Source organism: Solanum tuberosum, unplaced genomic scaffold (genome assembly GCF_000226075.1).
Source record: "Solanum tuberosum cultivar DM 1-3 516 R44 unplaced genomic scaffold, SolTub_3.0 scf00098, whole genome shotgun sequence".
Lineage (NCBI taxonomy): Eukaryota > Viridiplantae > Streptophyta > Magnoliopsida > Solanales > Solanaceae > Solanum > Solanum tuberosum.
In genome coordinates this window covers 52,431-78,085 of record NW_006239026.1, presented here as the reverse complement: position 1 = coordinate 78,085, position 25,655 = coordinate 52,431, and the positions used below count along the sequence as shown (strand labels likewise).

The window sequence follows — 25,655 nt, the reverse complement described above, 5'->3', positions numbered from 1 at the left end:
ACATATTTTACGAAAATGGGCATAACTTCTTCGTCCGAACTCCGAATGAGGTGAAACGAAGTGGGTTAGGTAGCTAACTCAAAGGGCTTTCCATGGATATATTATTGGCCACCCAAATAATTTGTGTGTTAGAAGATATGACCCTCCAAAGTAGACCCTCGAAAAAGGCTTCACTTGGAAATTTCGGATTTTGATACGGTTGCTCTAAAATTTGGGTTAGACCCATTTCCCACTCAATTTGACCCCCTAAACAAGAATATGAAGTCGGATTTTCGAAAAACGAAACGGATCTTTCTATATACAGCTAAACAAGTTTCCGGTAACTTCCGAAGCACATTTTTAAGAACTTTTTGGGTCAAATTCAAATATAATCATTTCATTAGGTTCTCGACTCCAAACTCACATGTGAGGCTCTAGTTTCACTCTATCATTTTCCAAGTCGTTACAGGAAGGGGTCTCTGTTCGAAGTCGATTCGAACATTCTACTTCGTGGGTTGAGTTTTCAAATTCTTGAATCCTCCTTTAGAAGAAGTCGTTATCTCCTCTGCCGGTGCTGTCTCTGGTTCGCTGCACCCCGAAAGGTAAGGGTTACCTCGTTTCGAGTACATTTCGCTTAATGTGTTGTTATTTGACTTTCAACTGTAGGGACTGCTTACGTGTTGAGATTTTAAATATTTTGGTTCATTTTTTCTGCTGCTAATCAGTGATAAAGTTCGCTTATTAGTCCATGTTTTGCTCGTTTCCATTTTCTTCAGAGGTTTGATGTCTCATTCTTGTTTTTGAGTCCATTTCTCTCTGTTTTAATCCTTTATTTATTTATTATCTCGACTAGTGAACTGTTAAGGTTGTGGTTCAGTCGTGAAGCTCGAAATCCTTTTTATAGGTGATTTCGACTTCCGTCGGCTGCATATTCCCTGTTATTTTGTATTATGAAATAGATAATTTAGTTAGTTCGAGTTGATAGAATGCCCGTTTGTGTTGGCTGTGCTATTCTATCTTCTTTACTGATCTCTCTGTTTGCCTACTTGCCCTCCATTTAGTTCGAGATCACTTAGTATTTTATATTTGATGTCCTGAATGAATCTGTAGCTGATTGCTTCGACCATGCCAATTCCCTCTATGCTCTGTCTATATATCTTGTATGCCATAAATGAGCCAAGTTGTATGATCGGTCTGAATTGCATTCTCACCATGATATACTACTGCCTCATTATTGTATGTGTTTGTTTAGCATGAGTGTTCTATCCTTCTTTTCTAAATGTTTCTGCCAATAGTGTTTCATTTTAGAAAAATCGTGATTCGCAACTTTGACTCCAAATTTTATTTTGTTTTGTGTTCAATTATAGTAGCCTAAGTCAATGTGAGTTTTCAGATTTCAGATTTATAAATCCATCCAGCCCTTTATATTGAATTGCACGTGTGACCATTTATGGTCAGTTCTTCGGGTAAATGCTTTGAAAATTCGTTAAATCAGAAAATTCGTGACACTTGCTTCCTTAAATCGATTTGTGAGTCTTTTGGTAATAGAGCGCAATTTTTTTTTTTTTATATATATATATATATCACCTTAGCTAATTCACTATTGGACCTTGTTATGGGTATTTTAATTTGAAATGAATGTTTATTTTTAACGTTTGTTGTGGTTCATTTTTGGATATTATTAGAGGTTGGTTGTCTTAGTGAAAAAGTAATTAGTGGGTTTCATATGGTAGTTGCATTTGGATATAAAATTATAGTAATGAATGACATGCTCTCTCTCTTGAAATTTTAGTGCCTTATCGTTCGTACTTCCTAATCTACTAACTATTGTCTCATCTAATTGCTCACTGCTCTGTGCTTTTTCTTTCTTTTTTTTGTTGTTAATTTTTAATTTTATTCCATTTTTGTGTTGCTTTGGAGTTTGATTTGGTTAAACCTAAGTTTAAATGACTCCCAGCATTTCTAAGTGTTATGGTTCAGTTCTTATTAGTCTCTTGTGGATTATCAATTTACTATGGATTGAACTTCGTTTAAGGTCAAATTTAAATCAAAATTCGTGTGATTATTTTTGTTTTGTCATTGTGAATAAATGCTAACTCTTATTTTTTTTTTTATTATTTTTGAAATTTGTCCGAGTTCAATATGAGCTCATCCTATTTTGCATTTCGAGAGAGCCATAAAGGCTCAAATCCCTTTTCCGGGTCAGCTAGCTATGAAGGTCGACGAACAGGTCTCGAAGTCAAAAGAAGCAACAGATCGAGAAATTGAAAATTTGGGCCAAAGGCCCACTCTTTATTTCAGAGATTGTATTTTGTTATTTTGGGCCTAAGCCCCCTTGTCATTATTTATTATTATTGCATTAGTTCTTAGGACAGGCGAAAATTTGGGCCAAAGGCCCAAAGGAAATTATTCCTTTTAATTTTGGGCAGGTGGCAAGAATTGGGCCTTTGGCCCCAAAATGAAATGGGCCCGAGTATTGGTCCAGGCGGACAGAAAACCAAACTTGGGCTCGAGTCTCTTTCCCTCTTTTACTTTATTATGTTTGTGTGCTCGTTAATATTTGTTGTTAGTCTTAAGGTCGAAAATATTCAAATCCCCGAAAGACGTCCATTTTTGCTTTAATAGAAAATTAACTAAACTAGCCATCTCTTAACAAAATTTAAAGAAAATAATTTGCAAGATAGCTTACTTAAATAATATTTAAATATTTCCCTTTTTTCCCTTTAAAAATAGTTCTAACTATAAAATAGTTCAAATTTTGCAAATTCAGTTAAGTTAAATTATTTTAGCCAAATAGTTAATTATCGGATAACCGCATATTAGCGGGCATTTCGGGTGCTTTCAAACCCTTCCTGAAATGCTAATAAGAACCCCGGACCCCTTTTAAGTTTTCATTTAGATTTTTCTGTTTTTAGTCTTTTGAAAACAACAGTTTTCTTGATTTTTCTTAAAAAATTAAGTGGCGACTCTTAAACCGGTCAAATAATATTTTCCTAATAAAACAAGTGGTAAACAATGAAAGTAGTTGACGATATATAGTAATAACTCTTAAACCGGTCAAATAATATTTTCCTAATAAAACAGAATGGCAAACAATAAAGTAGTTGACGATATATAGTAATAACTGATTGTGGTGATTGTTGGTTATTGGTCTGGTAAATGATGGTGATACTTACAAATAATTGCTAATAGTGTTTGTAGTTGATTGTATTGATTGACGATTGTTGATTATGAATTGTGACAGTTGATAATAGTGGATGTAAATAATCCCGTTAGAGTGAATGAATGAAATAACACTAAATTGATATTCTTATAATTTTCTTTTTATCATACATCTCAATTATATTGAAACTTGATTATAAATTTTCATTCACACCTATTATGTGATGCGAAATAAAAAAATACACACAATAATTAAAATGAGAACCAATTTATTATTAATGCATAATTATAAATTTCTAATCTGGTGTGCTATTTTTAATGATCACGTGACAGATCATGAATTAGAATATTTATTTTTATTAAAAAATTGGCAGATCTCGAGAAGATAATATTTTTTAAAATTTACAAAAAGTGGCATATCTTGAAATGAGAGTATTAAAAAAAAAATAAAAAAAATACAGTGTGACAGTCTGACCAGATCTTGAAAAAATAATAAAAAGAAAAATACGTGGCAGATAATTGTAAAAAATCAAAGTGTTGTCCATGTGTAATCCATTTGAAAAAGAAGAAGAAGATAATAATTAAAAATTATAAAGTGCGTTCTTCTTTTTAAACTAATAAAAAAACCTTTATTTTATGTAGAATCTAACAAATATGGATTTCATGTTTACAAGAGTTTGTTGTTTAATTCAACAATTTCAAGTTATGTGTTGCTTTGCATATATCAGGTACCATGTGTGTTTATCTGTTTAATTTTATTATATAAATTTAAATATTTATTGTGTATATTCAAAATTAGAGTGCATAGATGTTAATTATTATTGCGATTCATCTAGAAGTGTGGTGACTTGAACTTTTTAAATAAGTACAAAAGTTAAATTATGTCTAAGCAGCTTAATAAATTCGATTTTTTTAGAAATCTAAAATACACTATGAGTTGTTGAAATTTGATCAAGTGAAGTTTATCGTACGAAAAGAATTTTGATGAATTATATTAATTTATTAAAATTAAATTTCCTTATATCTTTTAAATGTAAGAGTGGGTTCCCCATGTAAAAGTACGAGTTCGAAAAATTCCATAACTTTTCTATTAGAAAATTCTTCGAGAGCTTGTTTGATATAAGAGATAAAGAATAATTAATCTTGAGATTAATTTTACGATGAGTTTGTCTTATATTTAATTGAGATAAAAATTGCGAAATAACTTATTCCGAAATTACAATATTACTAATTCTATGATAATTATTCTCGAAATAATTTATTTCCCAAGACGGAGTCCTAGTTTAGAACGTTGGTTGCAAATATTACAACAAAAACAAGTGTTGGGTTAAGTGGTTTTAGAGGTGTTATATTTCTAATTGGCGAGGTTTCGAATCTCATTATATATACATAAATTTTTTGAAAAATTAGGGTTTAACATCTCGATCTTTTTCCGTCGCCGGCGCCGGCCAAACTAACTGGTCGGTATTCTTTCTCTCCTTTTTTGTTTCTTTCTTTCAATTTCTTATATGTTTGAACAGTTGTATTTGTGTAGCAATTTGTTCAAAATATGACTTTTGATCGCTGATTAAAAAGAAGAAGTGATTTTTAAGCTTTTTTTTTTGTCTTTGGTGTTTATTACTATCGGCTTTGTATTGTGTTCTTTTGCCTGTATTGTTTCTTTGCAATGCTGCTTTGAATTGTTCTCAATTGTGGAATTACATTGGTTTTGTTGTTGTTATTGTTGATTGTGGGTTAGAATTAGCCTTTTATATTCGTGTTGTAACTCAGAGGCGAATTTAGGATTCGGAGGCTAGGGGTGCCATATCATTTCAATGGTAAATGGGTCAGTTCCTTCATTTTAGGTTATGATTCGGATTATTTTGTTTTTTTTATTTTTATAAATACATTGATCAAATATACATATTTAGTAATTTTTTTTTTCTTTTAAATATTCTAATATTAGAGATATACACCTAAATAGTGTGTGTTTTGATGTTTTTTTTAGGAATAAGATATCTTATTCTCTATAACTTTGAGAAAACAAGAGATTTTTCACCTTAGAAATTCAAATTTGTATACATCATCTAATACCATATAGTTAAGAAAAAATAAAAATTATAGCTTTAATCTAGTTATCTCCACTTAGTGTGATGTTAAAGATTGAAAGAACCTTTAAATTCAAAAGCTTTAACATAATAATATCCATCATTTTAAAAACTTTTTCAAAAAAAATTAAAATTCTATTTAAATATTTTTTTTATTAATATTCTATGTGAGATAGATAAATAAGCAAGGAAAATAAAGGAACTAATTGAGGGGCGAGAAACTAAAGCAAAGACAAAAAAATTGGCGAGAAACTAAACTAAAGACAAAAAAAGAGAGGAGGAGCCTGAAAGTCATTCACACAAGCAAAGAATAAAAAAAATATTAGTGCTGTAAAGAGATTTGAACCTTGACGCTTACATTGAAAGTTACATCCTTTGCCAGTTGCACCATTGAACATATTATTCATGGGGTGGCAGATGTAATATATATTCATTTTGTTATACTTATACTGTTATACACATATATACACAAAGTTTTAACCGATGCCACTGGGGTGCCGTGGCACCCCTGCCCATAAGGCTATATCCGCCCCTGGTTGTACTGTTGTTGTGTATCCCAATAAGTAGTGTATATGTGTGACCCTACTTACTTTGTTTTTAGTTTCTCATGTCTATACCTCTTCCTAATTGATGATTTAATTCTATTTTTAAATTGATTAAAGAAAAAGTAGAAAGTGATCCTTCGGGGTGGCCTAGTGGTTTGGGTTTGGGACTTCCATGTTGGAGGTCTCAAGTTCGAAACCCCTTGCCAGCGAAAGTAAGTGGTTTTGCCTTTTGAGTCAAGCTCGTCACACTGGGATATCCTAGTGCGGGTTACCTCTCCTGCATGGTTTGCGAGGTGCAACAACATTTTTGAAGTGTCCGAATATTAGGTGATAAGTAAAGCATTACAAATCAGGTTTGAAAAGAAATAAACTTACAATATTACAAAGGGTAGGAAAGGGTAAAATATTATATGATAAAATAAAATTTTGAGTGACAATCAAAACATTGGAAAGTAACAATACAATAGGTAAAACCCATCCAAACAAGCTGTATAGAGAAATAAAGTGGCTTCTCAATAGATCAGAAAATATATGGAAAGGAATAAAAAGAAGTAGTTTATATATATGAATTACTACTTGGATTATATATATGAAAAGGAAAACCCCATGTGCTTCTAGTAGCTATATATGTTTACATCTATTCTCATTTTAACCACTTCTAATTGGATCATTATGGATTATGTAGTGGATGAAGTGCTGTCGTTGATCTCGTTCTTTTAAGTCGATTGATTGTTGACAGAATAACCATGTTTAGTATATTCACTAATGACACCAAAGTTTGTCAGGAATTTTGACTCTGATTCAAGTGAGCCAAACTTAGGACTGTCAAATCCCAACATCTAGAAGAATATTGAATAAATTTACAGTGTCTTCTATGTGGCCCACTTGTGGGACTAGGTTGAGTACGTTGTTATTGTTGTATACGTGGAATTATTTGCAAAAATGTATACTGCAGACGATTAATTAAAGTTAGAATTCTATGCAACTTTCAACATTTTTTTTACAAGATGGGATATTCTCTCAGGTTATTTCGAGCATGGTATATTGCGGTTATTGTGCAAAACACATCAGTCAACCCGATTATGCGGATGGCAAAATGTGAGAGCTTCATCTCCCAATCTTGTTCTTTCTTCTATATATATATTATAATACTCCTCTGGTCCATTTTAGTTTATATATTTTCTTCATTCGTATAAGAGGGCATCATTTGTATATATATATATATATATATCTGTGTGTGTGTTGCTCTAAGATGCTTTACATTATAGATGTTGTCCCGAGTTGTTGATGAAAGACAATTTTTTAAGCGACCCTACTTTTGTCAAGGATGCTGCTGGACAGGTTAGTTCGTTATTCATATTCATCTTAATACATATGAGATCGATATATTTTGGATAGTTTGTTTTTCTTCGAATTCAATCATATCTAGTTTTGAATGCCTTTCCAGTTTGGACGGTGTGTTTAATCAGTCTTAATGTCATTTTTATTAAAGGAGTTTTTAAGGTGCAAAGCAAGAAAATACACATGGTGGAAATAAGTTTTATACTTGATGGAGAGTTCTTTAATAATATTAGTGTGATGTGATCAGGGAGTAATAGCCTAGCAAAAGGCCAATCACCTCCAACCATGAGGTGGGGTTTGAGTTACCAAGAGAGCAAATTGGAAAAAACCACCACGTGGTCGGATGTTTTGTGGCGAGGTTTACATATCAATAAAAAAGGAAAAATATGTTTTAGACAGTTCGTGATACTTCAGTTGAGAGGCAAATGGACTGTCATCCCAAACATATATTTGTGGGTGGGGGAGATCAAATTGGAAGAGGGAATAGAAGCTATTTAGACAATACCATGAGAAGATGATCATCCATTTTGCCATCTTGCATGCTTTTTTTTGTACATGTTTTAGTGTGAAGAATGACTTTGCTTTTAATATTGATGTATTTTATTTTTTAATATTAATGTGCTTTTGTCAATAATTTTATTTTTTTCAAATATATGGAGATAAATAATACTAACTAAAATCAAACTGAGCAACATTCAACAGGACAAGCTTAGTTTTAAGGTGCAACAAGCTATATATGTGGTGTCTTGTAACTTGTTAAGTATGGTATTCAATTTGTGTTTTATCAAGACTAACTTAACTCATTTGCAGAGCCAATTGGCAGGAAAGATTGTGGGTTCTGTCCAAAGTGTCTATTCAACTTCACGAGAAAGAACACTATATACGTGAAGGTATCTTCGATTGTTGTTTTCTCACATTGACTTTTTTATCACTGATGTAGGATTCAGACCTCATCGGTAGCATATATAGCACCCCTTCCATAATGTAATAAGAGACGTTATGCTCCTTGTACCTATTTATATAAATCTATCCTTCTTTTTCCTTTGTATATAGGAAAAGGTTCTATCAGTCTTTTTTTCAGCTGAATGACGACTCGATGTATGTTTCTATTAGGGAAAACAAAAAAATTTGTTGACCGACTTTCAGTAGAAGTTGTTATGACTTTCTAGAGTACGTACAGTTGCATTTGCTTTGCTTCAAATTTGGTCCAAATCACTAACATCCTAAATGTACCGATGTATCTTTGTCTACTGGGAGCTTTTGAATTTAGTTTCCTGAAAAAAAGGTGCTTGTGCTGTTCATTGTCAATATAGGCATTCAAGTAGAACCACTCTATTTTGTGTCAAAGTCAATTAAGTGCTCATAAACCTTTTATATAATTATCGGTCATCTACAACATAACTTCCAGCTGCTTCCAGGAAATGTTCCTATTTTAAATTTATGTGAAGGATATATGAATGTTGTTTTCTCAATTTTCATTTCTTTTTGTGTTTATGGTTAAAAAATGAGCCCCCAATGATGATAGCATGATAGAATATGTAAATTGTTAGATTTTCCCACATTGGTTGAGAGAATGAGTTATTGTCTTATATGGTCTTGAACAATCTTCACTCATGAACTAGTTTTTAGGGTTGTGTTAGGCCCAAAGTCCATTTCGCCAAAATCATTCATCTTCTTGGTCTACCCAATGATGGGCTCCATGTTACTCTCTAGTGAATAGACATGGGCGCGCGAGAGGTTGTTAGATATTGAGAAAATGGAATATTGACTCCTTATATAGTTTTGGGCAATTCTCAGCTTTTGGAGTTTAGCAAAGTTGCAACTCCATTTTCTTAGCATAAATATAGTAACTGAGTTAAAAAAAAGCAGAAGTAAATTTTTTGTTCTTGTTGATTGCTGACCACTTTATCCTGACATGTCTTTCAAGGTGCACAAGCTATGTGCCAACGTGCACCAATTTGGTTTTAGAATATACGAAATCGCTCTTTGATATTAATATAATTTTAAAGTATGAGGGTCTTCTGATAACATTTATTTACTCCTCTTCCTGCAGCAAAAAAGGGTATAGAGAGTGTGATGAGTGCATTAGGAATTGATGGTGGTGATTCAATAGCTCATCCAGCTTTGGCCTTCTATAGGGTATGATTCTTTATGCATACTACTAGCATGATATCATTCTATGGCTGAATATATTACTTTCAGATATATAGCAGTTGAGAGGAATTTCACAAGGGGACGTAGGAAAGAGCAAGTTGAAGCTGCTTGTGTTTACATTGTTTGTAGGTGAGAGATTGTGTTTTATGGTTTTATTTTTCAGCATATTTCTGCTCTCTAAGGGCTCGTTTGGTTGGGAACAAGTTAATTTTCCTGGGATTAGTTATCCAAGGATTGTTATTCCACCCTCAATGCGGGATAAAAATAACACTACAATCCCGGGGTAAGTTATCCCAACCAAACATATAATGGGATAAACTCATCTTAAAATTAATCGTGGGATTAGTTATCCTTATCCCTTATCCCTCCTACCCAACCCTAAGAGAAAAAAAAGAAGTGGGATAACGTGTAATGACGCTTAAGATGTTGACTTAAATTATGTCAGCCATGCATCAGTGTTTAGAGAGCAAAACCACTTCTTTTTAAGAGACAGAAATTTAGAGAAAGAAGAGAAGGGACCAAAACTTTAGCTCTGAAAAATAAGAATAGAAGAAGAGAATACAGGAATGCTTGATTATTGCATCAAGCTGCGGGGTCTAAATAACGTTTACAAGAAATACAAATAAGGAAAATAAAGACAACAATTACGTTCTCACAAAATCTTTCAATTTCCATATTAAGGGGATTTGAGAATCTTACATAGTATAGGTTTTGCCATATTTAACAGGGGCTAAAATGATACATTATAAATTTTGCTAGCTTTTTGGTGCAACCTGGTTATTGTACAAGATGTTGATGCATGCAATTTTAAAATACAATGGGGGATCTGTAGTTATATTTTCTCGCACTAGTTTAGTGCAACCATTTATAAAATCTATGATTACTTATCAACAAAAATTGTGCTATATTATGCAGCACAGAGGGATACAAAGTTTGTCATTAATACATGCATCAAAAGAGTAATTAGGGCAATTATAGTTTTCATTCAATCTTTTTTCTCGGTCCAAGCTACTTTACTAGTGACAAATTTATGTTTACTTTTCTTGCAGGGAAAGCAAAAAGCCATTCCTACTCATTGAGTACTTGATGATAAATGTGTAAGTGAGCCTATTTCTACAAAAAATCTTAAAACTCATTCTCTTTCATTCTTCTTTTGATGTAACACTTTGGATCAATAATCTTGAGCAAAAACTAAATGATTGCCCTGCCCTTAAGGTCAGGAGTTCTTGTCACCCTGCTTAGTGTTGTGATATTCTATTTAACCCTTTGATCTTTCTTGTAGTTATATATATATCGTGAAACAGATCTTACATGTGAATCTTGTGTGGTTAGAGTAAATTAGACTAAGCTTGCTTCACGTTCTACTAGAAATGAAAGCAGCTAGCCTTATGTATTTGATGTTGGATTTGAGGAAGATAAAGGTGTTATAATATCTTCTTTTGTGTGGGAAGGAAATTTAGGACAGAAGAAGAGCTGACCTTTGAGAAAGTTACTAGGTAATATGTTTTAGGGTGCGTGCTGATGAATATAACATGTTACCAATTTCAAGTTACTAGGTAATATGCTTTACTACCCTTCCCACGACATACTCTTGACTAATCTTCAGTGTGATTGAATAGCATATCATTTTTAGTATATTTAGGCATTTGTATTTGAGAATTTTCTCCTTTGCTGCAATAACTCGATGAGTTCCTTTTTCCTATCAGAAAAATCTCTGTTGACTTCACAAATTATTAAATCTTTATTGGCAGATGAGGTTTGTCAATACGTTGTCTCCTTAAAAATCTAGAAAAATATTCTAATATAGGAGGTCTTATTGTATTTTTGCCAGGGTTATACCTGAAGTTGGGCAGTTTAGGAAACCATTTACCTAATCACTAGCTTTATCATGGTAATTGAAGCCTGTTCAACCTTCCTTTTTCTCTTATGAAACACAGGTATATTTTAGGTGCTTGCAAACTTCTAAGCATTGTAGATCATGCGCGTTATAGAAAACACACCATTGTTGATACGTGGGTGAGAAATGCACTTTATAGCAGTTGAGGTTCATCTCTTTGCCATGGGAAGCCCCGCTGTTCTTTCTGCAACTCATCATAGAAGCAGCCAGGAGGACGTCCTCTACTATGTTTGGTGGGAAATGGACTCTGTTTAGGCAGGCCACTGTCTGGCAAATTTTATTATAACCCATTTATATCTAAACTCCTTTGTAGACTAGAGCTGTTAGTGTTGTGGTTTGGGCAGATTTAGCGTCCTTATTCCAAATCGAAGACTTAGTGGCTTGTTGGAAGTTGGAAGACTCAAACCAAATTCATACTACTAAATATTAGAACCACTAAACTTAGGTTTGTTAAGTGTGTGGGTTTTCATAATTGATTTGGGGCGTGCAGAGAATTAATGACTTTTCATGTCAGAGTTAGTAAGAGTAATCTTAACTGTTAGTAGCGGGACCAGGATTATATACATATCTACAAAATGAATGTGGTCGGATTACAAATGTTATGAATAAATGTGTTGCAATACTAGATTGGACTAACTTTGAAATCACATTCAACAGAAGGTGCAAGCAACACATAGAGAAGAAGATCTATTGGTCAGTGTAGGAGATTCTAAGAACCTCTAATTTGGCTTAAAAGACAATTATTTAGTGTTAAAATGAATGTTGCCCAAATAGAATGGAATGAATGTAGATGATTCATCTAGCTGATGTAACTCATTAGGGATTGAGCAGCATGTGATTGATGAATGATATAATTTATCAGATATTACAAGGTGTGTGTAAGCTTTCGTAGATGGTATATAACACACTGCAATTGTGAAAGGGGAAGTTCAGAATAAAAAAAGATGTGTATACTACCATCCGATGTCAGAACATGACTATCTAATCACGCGTTCAGGAAGTATAGCAAAAAGCCATTTAATTGCATGCTTTAAACTGTTCAATACGAAAATTGTCATTACAAGCTGCAGTTCTCGGCAAACAAATGTGTGTCATTATACTTGGAGGATGGAAGAATGAACGCATTTAAAGAGCAGAATTTGTCAAAAAAAATCTCGGAGGTAGACAGTGGCTCCTAATGCAACTTGAAGAGAATGAACTAATATGATTTTTCAAGTAGTATGTAGGTGATAACGCTAGCTCTAGGGAAGGAAACAATGGTCTTTTATCAAAAACGTTATTGTTCCTCAATGAAATATTAAAATGTTATTTTTAAACATTTTAGATTGTGATATCTTGTTCCTCAATGAAATGTACTCCCCTCCATCCCTTCCCATAATCATAACCAATTCTATATGAATAGCGACAACGAATCATGTGATTAGATTGTTAAAAGAAGTAATGCATGCATACCTAAAATTAGGGTTTCCATGAGGCAAAAAGGTATTGGAAAATGTTTCAACACTATTTGGGAGGACCAAATCAACAGAGCTCACACTACCATAGAGTGGTATACTTGTAAGTTGCCCATCATAGATATGAAAGTGTTTCTCTCTATTCTATCAATTTGCATAATGGAAAATCAAATACCTCTTTTAAAGTATCAAACATGCCCTCTCTAATTTCATTTGGAACTTTGTCATATATTGCTTCAAAACAACCAAATTCTTGTAAGGCTTCAAAAACTTGAACTTTTGTTGATTCCCATTGTGGAGTGTTTGGTTTAAGCTCAGAATTGAAAAAATCTATGGTGGGAATCTTAACTTTTGTAGAAGCCATTTGAGGAATATTTAGGATATAATCAACAAACAATTCTTCACTTATTTATAAGAGAGAGGGAAAATGAGGGGCTTCCCATCACTTTCAAAAAGAGTATTACTATTCAATGGACATATTTATTATGGAAAAAATTCCTAAATACACAATTTTTTAGCATATTTTGCAAGAATCTCTATCATTTGAAAAAATTACAAAAATCTCTACTCGCTCCTATTCTCGGATATATCACTTTACACAATGTATCGGACCCGATACCCACCGCATAATATAAGAAATCGACTAGCAGGAAATCATGCAATAAGGCTGTTCATTCCTCCAACTTTATAATCTCCCGCCCTTACTAATTTCAGATACTTAAAAATACACTAATACACTTGACTTTCAACCCCTTAATCATTCCAGTCTTGATAATAGCTTAACCTTTCTAGTTACTAGAGAAGTTTCCGGATGTAACCACTACCAACCCAGCCAACCCCTCACGACATACTCCTTACTCCTTTCACATCTCCACTCAACCCTTGACCCCATGGTACGGTCTATTAAGTCTTGGTTAACCATCTCAATACTACTCCCCTTCCGGAGAAATACCCAACTATTAACATCATGACATATCACCACCCCAATTCTCAATGACTACACATATGACCACCTCTCTAAGACAAGACATAGTAACACCTGGACCTTTGGTCTCCACTTACCATGCCCCATCCTGATTTAGGCTTGACCATTCACAGTTCATTCATTAACAAGATATACCTAATTACCTTACGACACCGCAAACCCACGTATATATATAGAAAGCTCTAAAACACTTATCAACTCAAGAGTAACATACAATTCCACATTGTCATTAATAAATAGATACATAATTATCAATTCCAAGTGGTCCTCTCATGGAACCCATACCCAAACTGTTAGTGTGCCGGAACGTGAAACCCAATCCAATGCATATATATGTGTCAGTACATGACACCCAATCCAATGTATGTTAGTGTGTCGGTACATGACATCCGATCCAATTTATGTTAGTGTGTTGATACGTGACACCCGATCCAATGTATGTTAGTGTGTCGATACGTGACACCCGATCCAATGCATGTAAGCGTGTCGGTACGTGACACCCAATTCAATGTATGTAAGTGTGTCGTAAGTAACACCCGATCCAGTCAGCACAATCACAATCAAAATCACATCCACAACAAGCATACTTATAGACATACAATCAAATATTAGGTTCGTGGCATTCAATTGTACATATTCAATCTTTTCATTAGGTTTGATTGAAAGTGCTACATTCACATACATACATGCATTACGATGAAGCAAATACTCACATACGTCACACAAATATGAAATCAAACCATCACCTACCTTAGTTCACGGGATAGGGCTTCCTCCTACGGTATACGTCTGATGTAACACCTAGGAATATATGTATAATCATCTCTTTATCGGTGCACAAAGCCTACGCATGAATTCTACCGTCAATTACCAATATACTACGCAGTGAATCACGAATTTACAACTACTCAATTAATAAACCTAGCCTACCTGGGTGCCAAGCAATTATAAAGAGATTATAACTCCAATCTAGGCTTCCGAACGATGAGACACTAGATTTTGACCGGAAATTCGTAAGCTATCAACATCCTTACGCTAGAAATCTCCTTTTGAGGTTTTCTGGGGTGATTCTCGCCTCTTTTTGGTGTTTTTAGAAAAAAAAGAGAAAATAAGGTTTTGCGTTATTTAAGTTATGTTCTGTCATTCCCGCTCTGGCGCGCCTTATCCCGCTGGGGCGCCGCCGCCCTAGCGGTATCTGGCCCGCTCTGGCGGGATAGTGGCCCCATTTTTTTTTCCGACGTTTTTCCTTTCCTAAATAACGACAGTTTCGATTGTTACAATTAGATTATCTGTGTATGTTACTTCCCAAGTTGGCTATGCAGCTCCAAATGATGCTTTTAAGGTTTATTGTGGTCTTTGATATACTAAACGTGAATTTTTGATGAACCTTTTTGTCAGAGTACCGCTAGTATATATGGGATTTTTGACAGAATATTCATCGAAAATGTCTTCATCATTTCCACTGGATTTCATTTGGAATTCGTGTTTTTATAATAGTGTGTATCTTTAGCTTTAGAGTTGTTTGTGCTATATATGCTAGAATTAAAAAAAGGTGATTTTTTTATGAACGTTGTTGGTAGAATACCGTAAGTATATATGGGATTTCTAAAAGAATGTTTGTCGAAATTCGTGTTTCTTTAGTAGTGTGTATCTTATGTTTGAATTGTTGTAATAGTGAGTAATTTCGATGGGAATTCATGCCTTGTTTGTGGTTTTTGTGCAAATAAAGAATTTTAAAGAGATAAGTGTCAAAAACACACCTAAACTATCCATTTTTTTGAGTTTCATACTTAAACTATTGTGAGTCTGTGTTTCATACCTAAACATATACTAACTTTCTCTAAAAATAAATAAATAAATATATATATATAACGGTCATTAATTAATTGTCGGATCATTATTGGTATAATGTACTTGATGGTATATTAATTTTCTAAGGCTTTATTTCTTTGGTATTTTTTAACCATCCGATGTCGGATCTTAGGCAATTTCTAACCATCCGATGTCCAAAACACACTCGTTTAATTAGGTTCTAATTAATTTGAATTTAAGTCATACACGTTGACATACACTTGTCAATAGAGCCTAATTAGCCTATATGTGTCCGTTCTGACCTGACTCAATAAAATCTACTACTAACATTTTCACAGAAAATGAAATGATAGGAATAATAATACATATATACAGTGGCGGAGCCAGAATTTTCAATAAGGAGGTTCAAAATCTGAAGAAATAGACACACGAAATAGTCAAAGGGGGTTCGACATCTACTATATATACATAAAAAATTATTTTAACCATGTAAAAATAATATAATTTTCTACCAAAGGAAATTCGGATGAACCCCTAATGATAAGGTGGCTCCGCCACTGCATATATATACATAACTTTATTTTAACCTAGTTATATAACATAATTTTTCAATGAAAAACTAACAATAGAGCTGAGTTAGCCTACACATATTTGTTCTGACCCGACTCAATAGAAATCTACTAATAACATTTTCAAATAAAATGAAATAATAAAAATAATAATCATATATATACATAACTTTTTTTTTACCTATTTATATAACATAAGTTTTCAATGAAAAAAATATTAATATTAAATAAAAAAACTCTTCACATATTTATTAGTGTCGATATCCTACTATTAATATACTATCAATCGTTTTGGGTGCTCTGAAAAATAGAAAAAAATAACGAAACTTTATTTTAAAAAATATAGCTGTCCAACATAAATGAAAACGTGTTTAAAATTTCAGTGGTTAATATTGTTGTGAGGTGCTATAGATGTGCACAATCATTTTCTTTCTTCCTCAACATTTTTGTTTCTTTCTTTATGGTAATGGTAATTAATTAATTAAAATATGTTTATTTATGTAATTTTCCAAAAAAAATTGAATTTACAAAATAATTTTTGGAGTAATTATTTGCTACTTTTATTAGCTTAAAAAGTAAAAATGGCCATTTTGTGCCAACTTTTCAAAAGAGGGCTAATAGATGTCAATTCCTTCCCTTAGTACAGCATGCCAATTTTCTTCATGCTTCTATGTTTAGATACAAATTATGTCTTGGTCACAATATTCTTTTCTAAATATGTTTCTGGATTACTAAAGTAGTTTTTTTATTTACTCAATCTGAATGGGAGTATAGATCTTCAATGTGATCTAATATTAATTTTATAGAACTGAAAATATTTTAATTTCTTAGTAACACATAGTTGTAATATTCATTTCTAGAAAATAAAGAATGTCAATTAACAATTTTTTCTTAAATCCAAATTGTAGACTATTTTTTAAGAAATGAAAAATATATTTGCTCTAAATTACAAATTTAAGAAATACCATATTTATAAAATAAAAGGGTATTTGAACAATTATGGCTAAAATCATTGCGGCAAAAATGATGTTACGAATTGATGATATCCTACTTTAAAATTAATGTACTACTCCCTCTGTTCATAATATTGTCAACTTTTGAATTGACACACCTATTAATAAAATAATTAATGACGTGGTAAGTTTACCATTTTATCCATATTAATTATGAAGTGGATGAAAAGTTCTATTTATTTCAAAGTAATTAATCATTTAATTGAGGGTATAATAGGTAAAAAAAATTGTCCTTTCTTGATTTGTCAAAATGGACAAGTAATTAGGGACAACTATTAAAGGAAAAGTGGACAAAGAATTAGGGACGGAGGGAGTGTTAATCTTTTTGGGTGCTCTGAAAAATAGAAAAAAATAACGGAACTTTATTTTTAAAAATATAGCTGTCCAACATAAATGTAAACGTGTTTAAAATTTCAGTGGTTAATATTGTTGTGAGGTGCTATAGATGTGTACAATCATTTTCTTTCTTCCTCAACATTTTTGTTTCTTTCTTTATGGTAATGGTAATTAATTAATTAAAACATGTTTATTTATATAATTTTCCAAAAAAGACAACTATTGATTTGTCTATATATAATCACTATTCCCTCTTTAATTTTCATATTGTAAAGTATTTCTCCTTCTTTATTTCTTTCTATTTCCTCTCTATTTAATTTATTCATCAATGGCATCTACCAAAGTTAAGATTCCCACCATAGATTTTTGCAATCTTGAGCTAAAACCAAACACTCCACAATGGGAATCAACAAAAGTTCAAGTTTTTGAAGCCTTAAAAGAATTTGGTTGTTTTGAAGCAATATATGACAAAGTTCCAAATGAAATTAGAGAGGGCATGTTTGATACTTTAAAAGAAGTATTTGATTTTCCAGTGTCCAAATTGATAGAATATAGAGAAAAACCCCATTTATATGATGGGCAAATTCCAAGTATACCACTCTATGGTAGTGTGAGCTCTGCTGATTTGGTCCTCCCAAATAGTGTTGAAACATTTGCCAATACCTTTTGGTCTGATGGAAACCCTAACTTTAGGTATGTATTACTTCTTTTAATTATATATAATGTGTTCGGTATTATGAAAGTTATTTTTCATTAATGATATTTGAAAGAATAAGATTTATGTAGGTGATATCATTTAGTTTAGTCATGTTAGTACACCAATTATTCTTGCTCATATATTTTGTAGGAGATTTTTTTTTTTTCATTATGTATTCGGTATTTATTTTTGGGATTTCAGATTTAATAATATGGAGTCACGATAGTGTAAGACACATTAAAAGGAGAAACGTTTCCTACTAGAATTGTTTTTATTCCTAAGGCTAGAATCAGGAATCTTTAGTTAAATTATAGAGATAATATTCATTCCATCACTAAAGGTGAAAATTAAGTATCTTATTGTCCATACATTTTATATAAAAGAGATGTGATCATTAATAAAATAAAAATTAAGAACTCACGAGTAAACAAAATAAATATATCTAATTTATATTAATTAGAAGAGTATTTAATAATTATATCCAAGTGATAAGCTAATAAAATCAATATTAACAATCTAATCACATGATTCATTGTCGCTATTCATATAGAATTGGTTACGGGTATGTGAAGGGATGGAGGGGAGTACATTTCATTGAGTAACAATGCAATAGTTGGACATGATTTAACATGCTCGAACAAGATATCACAATCTAAAATGATTAAAAATAACATTTAAATATTTTTCACACATCGCTATTCATATAGAATTGGTTACGGGTATGTGAAGGGATGGAGGGGAGTACATTTCATTGAGTAACAATGCAATAGTTGGACATGATTTAACATGCTCGAACAAGATATCACAATCTAAAATGATTAAAATAACATTTAAATATTTTTCACACATCGCGCGAGTATGTATACTAGGTATATATACATTATATATTAAGGGTGTGTTTGGTATGAAGGAAAATGTTTTCTTGGAAAACAAGTGGATTTCTAACTTATTTTTCACTTAAGACTAGAAAATACTCTTTAGGAAAATAACTTTTAGGATAATCATTTTCCTTAAATTTGAGGAAAATAAGTTGATTTGGAAAACATTTTCCAAATCATTAAAGTCAACCAAACATGGGAAATTAAAAAACATTTTCTAGAAAATATTTTCCTTCGTACCAAACACACCCTAAGTGTATTTCTTACATAATTTTGAGTAATATCACAATATTGCATTACCATTATATAAGTTTTGTATGTTTTAATTTGGCAGCAATGTGGCAAAGTCCTACTTCAAGCAACTTATGGAATTGAATGACATGGTGGAAAAAATGGTTTTGGAGAGTCTTGGGAAAACAAATTACATTGATGAAATCTTGAATTCCAATGTTTTTGTGTCAAGATTTACTAATTACAAGGTAATTAAAGGTGAAGATGAGAATAGATCAGAATTACCTCCCCACACAGATAGTGGCTACTTGACTATAATTAAACAAAATCAAAATGGATTGCAAGTTCTCTACAAAAATGGAGAGTGGATAGAGCTCAATAATACAACACCAAATTCCTATATTGTTTTATCAGCAGATGCTTTCAGGGTAAGTTATTATTTATTTTTGAGTATCAAGGTAAAAAATACACCTAAATTATTTATTTATGTGTATTTTTGACGCTTAACTCTTTATTATTTTGTGTGTGAGGGGGTGGGTTGATGCTATAGAAGAGGAGAATAAAAGAAATAGAGATTTTTTTGTATGGTTGATTATTCAAGCCCAACTAGAAGCTAAGATCAGAGCAGTTTTGAAGTAACGATAAGATTGTTTGTATGTGATTTATAGATTACGATGCGGGCTTGATCGAGAAAAAATCACTAATATTTTGTATTAGATTAGATTGTTTTCCTAACATCCCTTGAGGTGTTGCCCTTTCTCTGTGAAAAGAAATCACTAATACTTTTTATGTGTCGATGTTGTGGATTTATACAGGCATGGACAAATGATAGTTTGACATCTGCTGAACACAGAGTAGTAACAACAGGAGACAAAGATAGACTATCTATTCAATTATTTTCCTTTCCCAAATCAAGATTTTGCTGTGAAGGCCCCAAAATAATTAGTGGATGAAGACCACCCTTACTCTTCAAGCCTTTTAACTTGCTTGAATTTCATAAATAAACTATGTCAGGTAATAAAAATTGAATTAATCTCAAGAATTATTGTGGTCTTTAAAAATTTAGTAGGGTATTTATTTATGTGTATTTTCTTTATGAATACAATGTATCGTATGCATGGGTGGTTGAAAATTTATATTTGTGTGGTTATTGCATATGATTTCATAACGTATTGTATTGTGTTGTGTTGCGTTGTATTGTAATGTATTGTACTGTATTGTTTTTATTAAAAATATATTAGTGGTTTTTATATATTTTGAATTTATGTTTCGATGGTTAGTAATGCATATGATTTCATAATATATTGTATTATATTGTGTCGTGTTGTATTCTATTATATAGTTTTGATGATACTGTTGACACCCAATTTTGACCCTCCCCGATAGGAATTAATTCACGAGCTTCTCAATTTTCAAACGATGTAGAATAATTAGTTTTATAAAATTCAAATATTTCTCAAGGTTACTTTAAGTAAGTCTAGTCGATTTTTTTTATAGTATTTTATAATTATATGTATAATTAGTGTTTCTTAAATATTTGAAAATCGTCTCAAAAAGATTTTAAGTTTAGTAAATACTTTATTAAATTAGTTTAGTTTAAATTAGGGTTATAATTTTGAATTATTTAGTTTATAATTAAATTAACTATTTTATTTCGTTAAGATTAAGAAGCTCATAAATTAAATTATATTATTTCGTCTTATTTTTGTCATCAACCAAGTTTGCCAATCTAATTCAATTTGGCTAGAGTTTCGACTTAAAAATTGGTTACAATTGTAATTCAATTACAAATATAGTCATTCCCTATTCTGGACTTCAATTCTCTAAGACCCAATACCCATCAAATACATAGCAATACAACAATAACAATACCGAAATGCCAGCCCAACAACTCCCAGCCTATTCGTTATCTCATCCTCAGCCCAAAATTCCCACCAAACATATTCCAAAACAACTCAACAACAATACATACAGCAGGTACAGTACAGGCCCGACCCATTTTTTTTTTTTTTTTAGCAATAGAAACCCAGAAACAGAAAACGCTAACAGCAGCTCAAGCGACAAAGCAGCAGCTGCAAAACGGCGTGAATAGCTGCTCAAAACGACAATCAGTAGCAGTCCAAACAGTGAGCAAACGGCGTTCTCACACCTCCAACGACGTCTATTCCAATAGACGGAAAGTAAATTACAACGTCTTCTTCCTTAGTCTAGTGTGATCTTGTACGGCCTTTTCCGCGATTCCAGCTGCCACGTCGTCCTCGCCAGCAGGAGATTAAGCCACGTCGAGCAGCAGGTACACTCAATCGATCAGAGCCGTTCGCTTCCCATTTCCTCTTTTGGAATGGGGTTGACGATCTCAGAAAAGTGTGTTTGCCTCCAATGGTGAAAAATATTTGGAGTTTGAATTTCGAATTTGGGGCCCTCGTTTCTGTCCGTTTTGGATCCCTTTCCCCCCCATTTCCGAAACCTACTTTTCCCTCCTATATATTTGCTTTTATTCACTGTGAAGGGGTGGATTTTTCTTGGTTTTGGCTTCAAAAAAAAAATGACACATAAAAGAGACAGTGAGCAAAAATACAAGAAAGAAAAAAAACTGATATCACCAAGCATAGGCAGGAAAAAATCAAAGTAGAATTTAAAACGATAGTGTTTATATCACTGAGATTTCTGGGTGCTCTGTTTGGAATTCGAGTTTCCGTCGTAGGTTCGTCCTTGGTGGGGGAAGTCAATCCAAGTCTCGTTGTCCCAACTTCGCTGCCTTTAAAAAGGTGAATTTCTTTCTCTTTGGTTTAATTCTCTAGTTTATAAATCGATTTCTTTTCATAGATGTTTTCTCTTATGACATTGTGAGACAGAAATCAACATAATGTAATATTTTATTTTATTTTACATTCGTACCAGTATGATTTTTGCTAGGATGTGAATCATAAGGTGTATGGAATTCTTCGTTTATTCAGTTCCTAATATTCTTTGAATTGTAAAGCCTAAGTGGGTGTCCCTTTGTGGGATTTAGTTGTTTAGGATGGTGTTGTTTGGGTTCATGTGTTAGCATCTTGTTGATATACTCCTAATTTTGTTAAATTTTTGGTTACTATTGATATGTTATTGTTTGAGTGTGCTTTCACTAAGTTCTCCTTGTTGTCTCTATATTTATCTTATCACAGTTTAGCTTCTTAGTGCATCGCTGCCCTGATCTCGTTCCTTTACTACATTGACGACTGCTTAATGCTTTAAATCGATTTTAATGTTAACCTGAATTACTGCTTATTGCCTTCTCTGATTTTTCTCCATTGTGATCTTTGTTTTGAGTTTATTTTCAGCCATTGCCCCTCTTATTTGGCTCTTCATCTAGTTCATGGGTTGTTTAAATTCCCTTTTTGTGTCCCTTTTGCTATCAATAATCTTTTCATGCTCATCTTGATATAATTTTCGTACTTAGTGTCTCTTTACATATAGGTGTTTTCTTGTCTATACCCAATCCTATTTTTCAGCATCGAGTCCTCTTTACCAAATGAAGCATGTATTTATATTAGTGGTTTATGTTTGATGTAATCACTGATTTTAAGCCCTCGTTGTTCGAATAAGTCGCTTAGTCCTTCTTTCTGGTAATCTGAGTGATGAGTGATGTTTGTTAATAAGTTGTTTAGTTCTCATATTTCTCATGTTCCTAATTCGCACCACCTCTAGGGTGGTTTATTGTTTAATCACAAGGTTTGGTTATTTGTGTGATGTTCAAGTACCAATATTAGTTTTGTTCAAGTTTTGGCCTTTACTGTTTCATTTCATTTCTGGAAGTTGTTCCATATGCATCTAATCATCCCATTTATTTTAATAAAAAATAATCAAATCCATGCTTTTATGCTTTAAGTATTTAGACGAGAATTGTCATACGTGGATCCCATTTCGGTGGAGTTTTCTGCTTACTTGTTCAAATTAGTATATAATAATTTTAAAATATCGAGTGTTAATGCTATTTTGTGGTTGTTGGTCTATATTTATTCCCAAGATTTGGGACCATTCCCTTAGTTACTTAACTCTCTGCCTAGTCATTTTTCTTTACCTATAAGATTTTAGGATCATTTTTATAGATCAGTTCAAACTAAGTTGGTCATAATGGAACTAATCACCTTTTTTTTAATGCATGAATCCTCTGTTACTTGGAGTCCATTGTGGACTATTTCCCTCCTTGCATCTCGAGTCAGGTCGAAGGCCCAATTCCTCTCCTCCCGAGTCAGCCAACAAAGGGAACATATGTCCAAGGCTGAAAAACCAAAAATGCAGGTCCCAAGAGCCAAATACACTGATATATAGTGTGATACAGTCGATATACAGCCGTTGTATACGCTGTATATTGCAACAAAAAATGGGCCAAAAGCCCTCTTTAAATTTCCAGCTTTGTTTTGTATTGTAATTGGGCAAAAAGCCCATTTATTTTTGGTATTAATTTGCTAGTTTTAGGACAGGTGAAATTGGGCCTAAAGCCCAAAAGAAATTCAATTTCTTTATGATAGTCTAGGACAGGTCCAAATGGGCTAAGGGCCCAAAAGGAAAATAGACCCAAAAACTGGCCCAGACGGACAGGAAAATCAGATTTGGGCCCAAATCTCTTTCCCTCTTCATTTTGATTATGTTTATTTATTTGTTAATATTTGTTGTTGATCTTAAGGTCGAAAAATTCAAATCCCCGAAAGACCAGTAGACCCCATCCTCAAATGGAGAACCACTGTGACTTTCACGGTTCGTGGTCTTCTACACGGTCTGTGAAGTGGACTGTAGAGGGGCTTCTCAGAACAGTGCAGTAGACCATGGCCAGAACCATGACCCACTTGACGGGCCATGGTCCCAACGACGGTCTGCCAGTGGCTCCGTAGAAAGGCCCTGTCAGATTTTAAGTGGGGTCATTTTGGTCTTTTCCCCTATGCGTTGGACCTTTAAACTACGTAGTTTTGGTCAGTTTGAGCCTAGTAACTTAGTCAGAACTTACCCTAAGCATTTCATTCACCAAATTCATCAAACTTAGAACGAAAAGAAAAGGAAAGAGGCGACCCAAACCCTTCTAAGAACGCAGTCGATTTTCTTTAGTTCTATCTCCGAAATCGAAAGATTTCACTAGGTATGTGGGATTTCAGTAGTGGGTTCTTTTCATCCACTAGGTCCCTAGAATTCAGTCAGATTCTTGATTCCCTGCATATTGTTTAGGTGTAGGGTTTCTTGAACTTTGGAGAATTGTTGTGATTTAGCTGTTATAGTGTTCTTACTCAGATTATCATGTTTTCGTAATATTGTTGCTGTAACACCCCAGAAATTTTTTCAAACTGAGACTCTAACCATCTTTCGTTGTGAGTAGGATTTTACTAAGGAATTTAAAATTTTCTCAGTGTTAAGGTCACTAGATATAGCACCTTGAGTTCCAAAAAGAACTAAATTAGAAATAGCAAAATCTGCAATTTGGCAAGTTAAGCAAAGTATGAGTTTTGGGTCAACTTTCAAACGACCATAACTCCTAGCACATGATGAGTTAGGTGTGCTATAGGATACCGTAGGAAATATCTTTGAATTATCTTTCAAACGCCACCAAGTTTGCTCAGTTTCTAGGTCGGATGAGTGAGATATTCCCTTTTGAAGTCAGGTTGTCCAATTAAGGAAAGTTACCCGAAAATGAGGGGTATTTTGGTCTTTTCCTTACCCAATCGGATTTAACCGTTTTTAGTAAGGTTTTAGGAGTCTAAGCTGATTAGAATTAGTTTCATTAATCCCCAAAAACGTTTATGGATTTAGAGAGAAGATTCAAGAGGAGAAAAAGTTCAAAGTTTCAAGCGTTCGTTCATGAAATTCAAGATTCCACCAAGAACCTAGTGCCTTGAGGTATGTAAGCTTCCATAGTGTTGGGTTCGTTCACCGACAAGCTAATCATGATTTATTCAGCGTAATTTCATTCTTGAAATTTAAAAATTTAAGTTTTTTGATGAGTTCTTGATAAGTGATTTTGAAGTTTCCTTATCAGGTTTTAGGAGTCTAAGCTGATTAGAATTAGTTTCATTAATCCCCAAAAACGTTTATGGATTTAGAGAGAAGATTCAAGAGGAGAAAAAGTTCAAAGTTTCAAGCGTTCGTTCATGAAATTCAAGATTTCACCAAGAACCTAGTTCCTTGAGGTATGTAAGCTTCCATAGTGTTGGGTTCGTTCACCGACAAGCTAATCATGATTTATTCAGCGTAATTTCATTCTTGAAATTTAAAAATTTAAGTTTTTTGATGAGTTCTTGATAAGTGATTTTGAAGTTTCCTTATCAATTAAGTTTTTATGTAAGATTCTACTTGGGTCAACTTCGACTGACCCTATATCTTAGAATATCAAGAGTTACATGAGCCATAAGTTATCCAATTAAAGGTATTTGAATCTACTTTCCAACGCCGTCAATTTCGCGTCAATCCAATTTCTGAGTAAAAAGTTATGACTATTTTAGTAACCTATACAGTGCTGTTACGAATTAGCCGACGGGAAAACATTAAAA

At 33.0% G+C, this 25,655-nt stretch overlaps 1 protein-coding gene and 2 long non-coding RNA genes across 4 annotated transcripts in view; 2 read left to right on the top strand and 1 right to left on the bottom strand.

Moving 5' to 3' along the window:
* The window catches only part of LOC102588239 (uncharacterized), a 59,338-nt gene that overhangs the window by 7,861 nt on the left and 25,822 nt on the right, over positions 1–25,655 (bottom strand). The window contains exon 1 of one of the 2 annotated variants that reach the window (XR_001473550.1): positions 12,618–12,762. The exons of the other annotated variant lie outside the window; for it this stretch is intronic. This is a non-coding gene — a long non-coding RNA (uncharacterized lncRNA). Of the gene's footprint in view, positions 1–12,617; positions 12,763–25,655 lie in introns of those variants that run through there. 2 annotated transcript variants of the gene reach the window in all.
* LOC102588027 (uncharacterized) lies at positions 6,987–10,816 on the top strand. The gene is made up of 3 exons (XR_001473552.1): positions 6,987–7,114; positions 7,925–9,253; positions 9,328–10,816. It is a non-coding gene; the product is annotated as an uncharacterized lncRNA (long non-coding RNA).
* LOC102589018 (probable 2-oxoglutarate-dependent dioxygenase AOP1.2) lies at positions 17,601–20,330 on the top strand. The gene is made up of 3 exons (XM_006348351.2): positions 17,601–18,027; positions 19,244–19,568; positions 19,956–20,330. The coding sequence occupies exons 1-3, from the start codon at positions 17,663–17,665 to the stop codon at positions 20,091–20,093; spliced, it is 828 nt and encodes a 275-aa protein (XP_006348413.1). The 5' UTR covers positions 17,601–17,662; the 3' UTR covers positions 20,094–20,330.

Excerpts from the sequence above, each read along its gene's own strand:
- LOC102589018 (XM_006348351.2), top strand. The coding sequence starts at position 17,663 with ATGGCATCTACCAAAGTTAAGATTCCCACCATAGATTTTTGCAATCTT. Across the intron at positions 18,028-19,243 it reads GATGGAAACCCTAACTTTAG|CAATGTGGCAAAGTCCTACT; the intron begins GTATGTATTACT and ends TTAATTTGGCAG. Across the intron at positions 19,569-19,955 it reads TATCAGCAGATGCTTTCAGG|GCATGGACAAATGATAGTTT; the intron begins GTAAGTTATTAT and ends GGATTTATACAG.